General features: G+C 41.6%; 2 protein-coding genes across 2 annotated transcripts; both read left to right on the plus strand.

Moving 5' to 3' along the window:
- Nucleotides 1-2,375: 2,375 nt before the first annotated feature.
- asb10 (ankyrin repeat and SOCS box containing 10) lies at nt 2,376-5,135 on the plus strand. Its single transcript, XM_053330736.1, has 5 exons — nt 2,376-2,616; nt 2,769-3,084; nt 3,205-3,709; nt 4,271-4,384; nt 4,812-5,135. Exons 1-5 carry the CDS (start codon nt 2,376-2,378, stop codon nt 4,995-4,997), a joined length of 1,362 nt encoding a protein of 453 aa, XP_053186711.1. The 3' UTR covers nt 4,998-5,135.
- Nucleotides 5,136-7,652: 2,517 nt separating this feature from the next.
- gbx1 (gastrulation brain homeobox 1) lies at nt 7,653-9,452 on the plus strand. Its single transcript, XM_053330150.1, has 2 exons — nt 7,653-8,103; nt 8,800-9,452. The coding sequence occupies exons 1-2, from the start codon at nt 7,653-7,655 to the stop codon at nt 9,312-9,314; spliced, it is 966 nt and encodes a 321-aa protein (XP_053186125.1). The 3' UTR covers nt 9,315-9,452.
- Nucleotides 9,453-9,921: the final 469 nt, after the last annotated feature.

The raw sequence follows: 9,921 nt of genomic DNA on the forward strand, positions 1-9,921 counted from the left end.
GTACTGTACACAGAGGGGCTTGCAAATAGGGCATTTTTGTTTGCACTTCCTGCAAGAAAAATGAATGAAAATTTTTACCATAAAAGTTGACCAAATGCTTAACTTAGCTCTTTGCTTCTTAGACTTATGTTTTGTAGTGAGACAGTGCAAACCCTGCTGGGACTTGGAAAGGTTTAAAATCCAATGACTTGCCCATTAAACTATTATGTTCATGTAAATGTTCACAACTATAAATGACAGGAACGTCTGTCTGTCTGTCTGTCTGCTATTCACATATCTCTCAAACCGTACATCCGATTGATTTCAAACGTGACAGGTGTCTTGCTACGGGCACAAGTAAGTTTGACGTTGTTTGGATAAGAAATGTAAAAGATATATATAAATATATTGGTAAAAGAAGCACACATTTGCTGTTGCCGCTCTAGCCGGTGGCCACTCCCCCTCTCACACAGCACACTGAGCACAGCGCTGGACCAGAGTTAGAGAGGCTATAAGGCAGCGGAGCTTTGGCTGCTAACATGTGAAATACACTTCAGACCCACAGAAAAATGGATGAAATTGAAAACACTTCGAATAGCCCAGGCTACTTTGGACTGTATTTAGACTTTGAATAAACAAACAACAATTCTGACTGCAAGGTCTCAAATTGAAAGCGATAGGCCTAATGGTCCCAAATTTATAGTAAAAACCCACGCAAAAACAGATTTTGCACGGACACTGCACTTCTTTACTATAAACACACTGAATACTATTTAGAATAGACTGTATTTTTATATGATTAACTTCCAAATGTGGTTTGTAATTCAAGTTAGCAAACATCCCATATGCTGCTCATTAAATTGTGTAATCAGAAAACATGTTCTGTCCCCCCAAAAACAGCGTGTGCTGTAGTTAGAAAGTAAGAGTTCATTCAACTCAGTTCATACTTGCAGTCTGACAGAGAGACTTCATGGCTGTAACTTTGCTGGAGGCAAACAGGAGAGGCTCGAGTGGCTGCATGTGAGACATAAAAATAGAATTACTTGTCACACTGCAGGGAGGGTCTCATACCGAATATCAAAACAACTCTGTGAACCAACCCTGTGAACAGCCGGCAGGCATATAGTGGACATTAGCCAGTGAGAGTGAAACAACAACAGAAACAGAGAGAGACGGGCCTCTTTAGAGCAGTTTCCCTCACTTTATCATACACATTTTATACTTCCACTTTGCTCTGTGAGAGGCAAGCCATACAGTATGTTGCGAGGCAGCTTTGTCTTTACACCTTTGGCCTTACGCTCTCTTAAACATGATGAGGACATGCTGGAGAGATACAAGTACAAGAAACAGTTGGCCTCCCATCACCTCAATAGCTATATGGTGAAGAGGGAGGCTGGGGACAGGGCATCTCTGAGGTCCAGCACTGCCCGGCCACCAGCCTTATGCCACGACGTGGTGGTCCACAACGCTGTGTATACAGGAGACCTGGAGGCGATGCAGCACCTCTTTCCTAAAGGATCCACAGCAAGCCTCATCATTGAGCCACGGGGAGGCGAAATGCGCTGGGTCGCCAGAGGGGAAGGTAAGAAACAACATCTGTCTTCATTAGGAATTAATTTAGGAATTCATGTGATTTGGCACAGCATAGCTAGTAGCTTCATTGTATTTCCTGGAGAGGAGCACAGCAGAATCCTGAAATCAAAAAGTGCTTCTTATTTTAATGGCAATGACCGACACTGACAGTGTTATGGAATATAAAGAAAAAAAATCACTGCTTTAAAATTATTATGAACAGCATGCAATGTGCAACTCCTGTACCTTACCATGAGGCAGGGTTTAAAGACACAGTACAGTAATATTTATAGAAACTCAGCACGAGGCAATATTTATAGAAACCATCATATGTCTACCTCACATCAGACCGTCATCTGTTTGTTTTGTAAATCACTGGATTGAACTTTGGCCCTTCTCTGAAGACAAAATAAGTAATTTACTCATTTATTTTATGAAAGAATAACATTTGTGGGTCCCTTGCTGAGTCATTTTAAAATGAGGAAGGCTACAAATTCTAATTCTGATTGGATACATAACACCAATCATGGACCTCACAGGGTGACACCAATACTTATATTTATCAAAAGATTGTGTTACTCTTAATTTCTTTCAATGCAATAATTCATCATTGATTGCAGTGGATTTGCTGAGTCAGTGGGTTGTAACACACCAGTCATTGGCTCTCATCTGCATTGGCAAGTTTACCAGGTCAACCAAAATATCACATAACACCATCTTGAAATAGCTTCCCCTGCACAAACAACCTACATACGAGCTTATCTCCTTCAGGAGAAACGACACCACTAAAACATTTTTTAAAAACGTAGAAAATAGTTAGCAGAATGGCTTATGTAGCACCAAAGGTGAAATGGCACAAACCAAAGGCGTACCGCAACGATGTGATCGCCACAGCCAAGGCCACGGGTTGTATTTTGCAGTACTGGAACTCTCTGCTTGTGGGTGATGAGCTGACAGTACTCAGCATCGTGGACGACAAAGAGTATGTCTACCTTGTTGATGCCATTTTTGACACCAGCAACATAGATGAGTGGAAGAACTTCAGATTTAACTACAGGGGCTTAAGTAGGTTTTCCGGTGCTTTTTATACATATATATATATATGGTCTCATGTGGACAATGAAATGCTGTGTTGTATGCATTGATTAACAGAAACACTACTGTTAAATTACAGTACTTATAACTGACATGTCTGTTTTTTTTACAGTGGTACTTAGTCTTGAGCTCAGAGTTGACTTTATGCCAATTATACTCCCTGCTGGCAGGACTATGGTCACTAACTTATGAGCAGAAGCTGACCACACCACTTCACATCACAGCTAGCCGAGGCTTCACAGACTGCCTGAGACTCCTGCTGCAACGTGGGGCTGATGTAAACCTGGCACCTGGTGGCACAACTGCCCTGCATGAGTCCTGTGAAAACTGCCACCCAGAGTGTACCAAACTACTGCTAATGCACGGTGCCAACCCCAATGCTGTCTCAGAAGAGGGTCTAATGCCTTTGCATGTGTGTTCAAGTCCTGAATCCCTGGAGTAAGTAAAGTAGATCACAACCAGAACCTGTGTAGTGCTCTACCCAAATGTATGCATGTGAATTTGTGTGTTTGTTTTTTTTCTTCTTCTAAAAACAAGGCTGTGTAATTCTGTCTGCAGATGTGCCAAGTATCTCCTGCAGTATGGTGCAGCAATCAATGGTTGCACTGTAGATGAAGAAGACGCTCCCTTACATACAGCAGCCAGGAGCGGCCTCCTAGAACACACCGAGCTCTACCTGAGCTACGGAGCTGCTGTGAACAGAAAGAATCAGATTGGCCTTACACCCCTCAACACCGCTTGTTCTCAGCGCCAGGAGGTGCAGGACCTCGAACGTTACTTCAAGTTGTGCCAAATGCTGCTGGGGGCAGGTGCTGACATCCGCACTATGGACCAGGACAGACACACTCCTTTGCACATGGCCTGCAAGAATGCAAATCCAGACATAGTAGATATGCTGCTGGCTAATGGAGCCAGTGTTAACGACATGGACTATGGAGGTGAAACCCCTATGCACAACATCCTGAAGGAGGTGTGCTTCAAGGTTTCCCATCACCCTGAGAGGATTGTCCGCACTCTGCTCAACTATGGTTCCATTCAAATGTGGCCTGGGGCTTTGCCCAAGGTAGGAAAATGTGCTATCAAAAGCTGAATCTCAGAATATCAAATGATAAAAAGTGCACATAAGCATTGCATATGGGTTGATGCATTCCTGAGTTGGTTTATTGTAGTATATTGTATTTACAGTGAATAATGAACCAGTTATTCATCAAGGTGGCTCATTTAGCATAATTAGCATGTAACACCTTGAGTAAGAGTCTTGAAACACAAACTGTTCCTTGCAATATTCCAGATTTCACAACTTCACATTCAAATCATTCCCATTTCATGACACAACATGAAGTGTTGCACTCTCAGTGGGAAACAGACTACAACTATCAGTGAACCCACGTGCACCAGACAAAATGCCTGGTTCCTAATTAGGCAAGTGTTAATAGGAGATTAATTAGCACTAATTGTATAATTTCCAGTTAAACCCCTGGAGGGAAGACCAATCTGTTCATTTCACAAGTGTTTAATTACTTTATTTCTTCAGTTCTGTGGAGTCACAAGCTCGCTCATGAACTTAGATGACAATTATATTAATCCTATAATTTTGCTCTGTGTTTTGTGGTGTTTCTTTTAGGTTCTGGCGCATTGCTGCGTATCTCCAGGCACCATTGAGGTCCTTCTGAACGTCTACAGTCACCTCAAAGTCAATGACACCTGGGTTGAGTCCGTGTCCGAGGAAGTGTTTAAGGCAAGCTTGTTAGATAATTAAATACATGACAAGGATTTACCCTGTGTGGACTTTACGTTTTTATATTGCACCAACAGATCATTTCTTTAAATACTGGTGAATTCAGACCCCCGAAATTTAACAATCTGAGCAGCACTAAGACTAGGAAAGCTCTACTAAAACCAACACTGATTAAATTATTCTTTGATTTTGACTGATGGGCAGGTTGTGCAGACTGCTTATAGCTGGACTGGGTGTGACAGGGTAGCACATAAAATGAATGAAAATTGTTTGTAATACTCACAAAGGGCTAATATTGAGGACATAGGTAATGGGAGTATAATTACTTATTGTGTGTTTATTTAATTGGTCAATTCAAAAACTTGCTGTAGATTAAGACAAATAATTATGAGTCAAATGAGTTTAAGTCAATCTTTGTTTCCGCCAGGAGCACAAGGATTTCTACGAGTCACTCTTCTCCTTGGCACGGACTCCTCGCTCCCTGCAGCATTTGGCACGTTGCAAACTCAGGACTTTCCTGCAGGGTCGGGTACACAAGGTGGTCCCAAAGCTTGATCTGCCCACATTCATCAAAAACTACCTGCTGCTGGAATGCAGAGGCTATGTCCACTGAAAGCACCTTATGCAGTAGTTAGTTAGACCTGATGATGATTGAGTGCTGCTACATGTGAGGAGGGATTGGTAGTAGCAAATAATAACACTGAAGATCACAATAGAAATGTAACAGACTGAATATGTTTAAAGCCTTTTGTTGCCTGTTGTGGCCTTTCAGGAGGAAAAATGCCATCTTTTGTTGTCTTGTCACTTTTATTCCAGATCAATCCTTCAGCCCAGGACATGTTTGATTTTGCAACACAAGAGGGAGCTATACACCAGAGTTGTTGAAGTCTATAGTGGGTATGAACTTGTAAATTTTATATTTTATTTATGATAGGGTTGTTTTTGTTTTGTTTTTTACTTTTGCATTTGATAGTAAATAAAGAAGCTTAGTTGCTTTGTATTTATATACATACTTCTCACAGTTTGCTGTGAATGCTCACACTGATGTTTTACATTGAGAACTGCTATAAAGACTATATTTGCATACATTATTTTTCCCACCGATATTATTGTAACCTTTTATAGCCACAATAGGGTTAATATCAAATAAACTTTACTACTCTGGCCATACAGCAATGCTCTCAGTGCTCTTTATTTATTATCTGTTGTCATTTTTTTTTCTTTGCTTCTGTTTGTCCATACAGATGTTTTTGTTTATTGGTTGTTATTCAGTGCTTTGCGTTTTTTCTGGAAAGACTATTCACGAAATATGACACAACATATTTTAAATTTTTGATTGAGCAGCACTACATTTTTAAATATGAGTTAAACATTTTAAATTAAAAACGTTGTGCAACCACATTAAATAATTTAGGTTTCAGGTAGATTATAATGTCTGTTTTTATCAGGAGAATCATTTTTTAAAGTGTTCATTTGATTTGCAAAATGACAAAGAAAATGTTCAATAATTTGCACTTCTATTCTTCTGCCAAAACAGTTGGAGGGGCAATGTGTGTGAAATCTGGCATGAACAAATTCTATCATCTATCTGCAGGCCCTAAATTAACAAGCAATAACAAGATTGTCATCACTACTAGTGACCATTTAAAAAATGTTGTAGGAGGAAACCTGTTACACAAAAAAATACTTTTATGACAAACAAAAAGAAATGCATCCGAAATATAAAAAGCTCGTTTAATATAAATGTGATTTGGGGTGGTTGGGGGGGGGACTAAAAATACGTTAATATAAAACGTAAAGAGGAACAGACGAGCACCAGAATTCCTCACAAAAAAGAGGGGGAGAGGAGCTCGGCAAATGGTTTCAATAGATCACAGAGAGGTGCTGCTGAAGTCACTTGCAATTATAGGAATTAGCCTGGTCTGGCCCTCCATTGCTAATCAGAGTCGGTGGTGATATGTTTATGTCCTCTTGCAATCAGACGACCAGTTGGAGAGCCCGGGCACCCAGGACTCAATAGGGCTAATCATCATCAGCTCCCGTTGCCATTTAAAAGGTGAAATGATCTGCGATTAAACCCGTGTTCAAAGAAAAGAGATTTTTTTCCCCCCTTTCCACATGCATTTTTCATCTGGGAGAAATCCCAAAAGTGCAAATCAAAATCTGTGCATTCTTTAAATTTAAAAGAAAAAAAACTTTAAATGGTGTTTTGACAGAGGACAGTCAGACTGTTTAAAGTTTTAAATTCACACACCATTTAAAATAACACTCCCAGTCTCAAACAAAGTGGAAATCCACTCAAATTTGACTTTGGTCACTAAGTGTCCGTGTCCACACTGCAGTTGACCTCGCATAAATGCCTTTTATCTGAATCTAATTTCGCACAGAGTATCTCTCTCCAGGGAACAATTGTTGCAGCACTTCTTTTTCTGGAGCCAAACGTATTGTTTTTAAGCCCCAGAGAATGGGACAGAGAGCGGAGAAACATCTGCCTCTCCACCCTCCTGCCTCTGATGCCCATCGGCCCCAATATTTCAACAAAAGCGGCCGTTGTTTTACGCTGTCCCTTGAATTCAGAGTAATTACTTATCATCAATCAAAATTAATAATAGCTGATTGGGTTGGTGTGGTCAACGATTATAGAAGGGGAAGGGCTGGAACAGTCTCTCACACCGTTTTGCAGTCAATGGTGAACCTGGAAAAAGGGGGGAGCAGGGCGGGAGGGGGGGCGACCCGTCTATTTGGTCTCCACTGGGAAACTACCGCCTCTCAAGACGGCCAAAAAGTCAGAGGCTGAATAAGGAAATGAAGCGTAATTTGAGGAAGATGGATGAGCCCCCAGGGAAACACCCCCTTTTCATTCCTCTTGTATTGCAGATGATAACCAATGCGCTCTCTCTCTCTCTCTCTCTCTCTCTCTCTCTCTCTCTCTCTCTCAATGCTCGCACACACGGTGGATCGGAGAGGGGCGGAGGGAGGAGTCGCAGAGACGGAGAGAGGTAGATAGATGGAGAGAGCGTGTGTTTATGTCTCAGTGTGTGACAAATAAGAGGGAAAAGGTAACGGTGGGGCACACAACAAAGCTCCCGACTGACTGACGCATATAGAGTGCAGAGATCCGGAGAAACAGTCCACTCCCAGGGATGACAACACGGCAGAGGATCCACTTTCAGTTCACTCTGTCTTTGTACTGAAAGTTTTGCAGTTCGTCGAGGAAAGGACACCTGCTTTCAAGTTTCCACCAAATACAAAAGTGTTTGTCTGCAAAATGCAGAGACCAGGCGGTCAAGGGACGGCGTTTTCGATCGATTCCCTGATAGGGACCCCTCAGCCCAGACCGGGACACCTGCTCTACACGGGCTATCCTATGTTCATGCCGTACAGACCTTTGGTTATTCCACAAGCTTTATCCCACTCGCCTTTATCGTCTGGTATACCACCACTTGCTCCTTTGGCGTCTTTTGCGGGACGACTCACCAACACGTTCTGTGCCAGTTTGGGACAAGGGGTGCCATCCATGGTTGCGCTCACCACAACGATGCCAAGTTTCTCGGATCCGCCGGACAGTTTCTATCCGCCCCAAGAGCTGCCCGGTCCCCGATTGAGCGCCGCCGATCCAGGAGCGAGAAGGCAGGAAAGTCCGCACTCCGATGAGCTGCACAGCCGGGAAAAGGGCTCCGAGCTGCTGAACTTCTCGGAAACTTTTCAGACAATATCAGGTAAACTCGGTCTCATTACTTATTTATGCTACTTAGATCATATCCTGATCCCAGGGCTGTTGCGTAAAAAGTGACCACTGTGCGTAAAAATTCGTTAAAGCAAAGATTCTTGTTTGATGGCTAGAGACTTTGGTCTCCGAGGTAGTCTATAATTAGTAAAAAAAAGTTAATCTGTTTCAGCCGTGTTTTGTCAGTTTTGTAGGGTGACAGAAATATTAATGGCACCACACTCATTTCGGCCACATCTTGGAGCTGCAACCTGGTGGAAGTTAATAAATGAAAAGCCTAATGTTTCAGTTTCAGTTGTTTAACAATATGATTTAAAATATTCCAAATTTGTTGTTCATATTATTAAGCCCAAAATGAATTGTAGAGTATGTTTAGTCACATTTAAAGAAAACTCATGAGTGGTGGATTTGCTTGGAGGTCAAATCAACTAAGTTGTACTCTATAACTGTAAAACCTTGTAGAAAAGATACACAGGACAGCTCCAATATGAGTTCAGCTAATGTTGCTACTTATAACTAACACTTTAAGAAATCTTCAGCTATTTTTGTTGGTGTTTATCTCTACCAGCCAACTCATAAGCACGGTGATGCATGTCAGACGTTGTGAAGCATTGCATAACGGTGACCTCCAGATTAATGAATGAGTGGTTAAATGTGAGTGTTTTCTCTGTTATTCTCCATATTTTAGGTGAGACCAAACTGTATAGTTCAGACGACGAGAAGCTGGACCTAAAATCAGCAGACACCGTGTGCAGTGACCGAGAGGACAGCTCCGCAGACAGTGAGAACGAAAGTTTCTCAGACGGGAACAACTGTGGCTCCCTGTCCCAGAAGAGCAAACTGAAAACCGGCTCACAGGAGGCTCTACCCACCGGCGGCTCTGCGGGGAAGAGCAGGAGGAGACGAACAGCTTTTACCAGCGAGCAGCTGCTCGAACTTGAAAAGGAGTTTCACTGTAAAAAGTACCTTTCTCTGACTGAACGCTCCCAAATCGCACATGCACTTAAACTGAGCGAGGTGCAGGTGAAAATTTGGTTTCAGAACCGCAGGGCCAAATGGAAACGGATCAAGGCCGGTAACGTCAACAACCGGTCAGGAGAACCGGTGAGAAATCCCAAAATTGTGGTTCCCATCCCAGTGCACGTCAACAGGTTTGCTGTGAGAAGTCAGCATCAACAAATCGAACAAGGGACCAGGCCATGAACTGAGATGAAAATCTAAAATATTAACGATTAAAAAAACACTTACATTGACTCTATGTTCCACTGATTTGTTGAAAGCATGAAGCACAAACAGGAGGATTCAATTATTTTGTCTGAGAGGTGAGACTGAGCAGAGACCCTAAACTCCAGAGAAGAGGATTGTTTCGCAAACAGATCAATTATTTGCCAATATGCTGTCATTTTTATTTATTGTTTTGTGAATATGTAAATATAAATGGGTAAAATCTGGTACAAATGGGCACTATGAGATGAGACTGTAAAGATTTTTTTAAGTATTTATATGTAGGGCCAAAATGTTTTGTTGGTTTCGTGCATGTCCTTTACTCATTTCGTGAATTTTTTGTTTTGTGTTTCGTACAATTTGTTGATCACATTTGCATGTAACTGAAGAGGTTTTTACATTTTGTTTGGCAACTGTAGGAACCATCTTTGACAGCTATTTGTGGAGAAAAAATTAAAAAAAACAAAATGTGAAGGAAATAAAGACCAAACAAGGGATAATTGTAAAGTATATTGACCTAATAAATCGCTTTATACTAAAGTTGGAATCCAAGTTGAATCTTTATTATTTAGAGGGGAGAAAAACA

The sequence above is a fragment of the Scomber japonicus genome, chromosome 12 (genome assembly GCF_027409825.1).
Source record: "Scomber japonicus isolate fScoJap1 chromosome 12, fScoJap1.pri, whole genome shotgun sequence".
Lineage (NCBI taxonomy): Eukaryota > Metazoa > Chordata > Actinopteri > Scombriformes > Scombridae > Scomber > Scomber japonicus.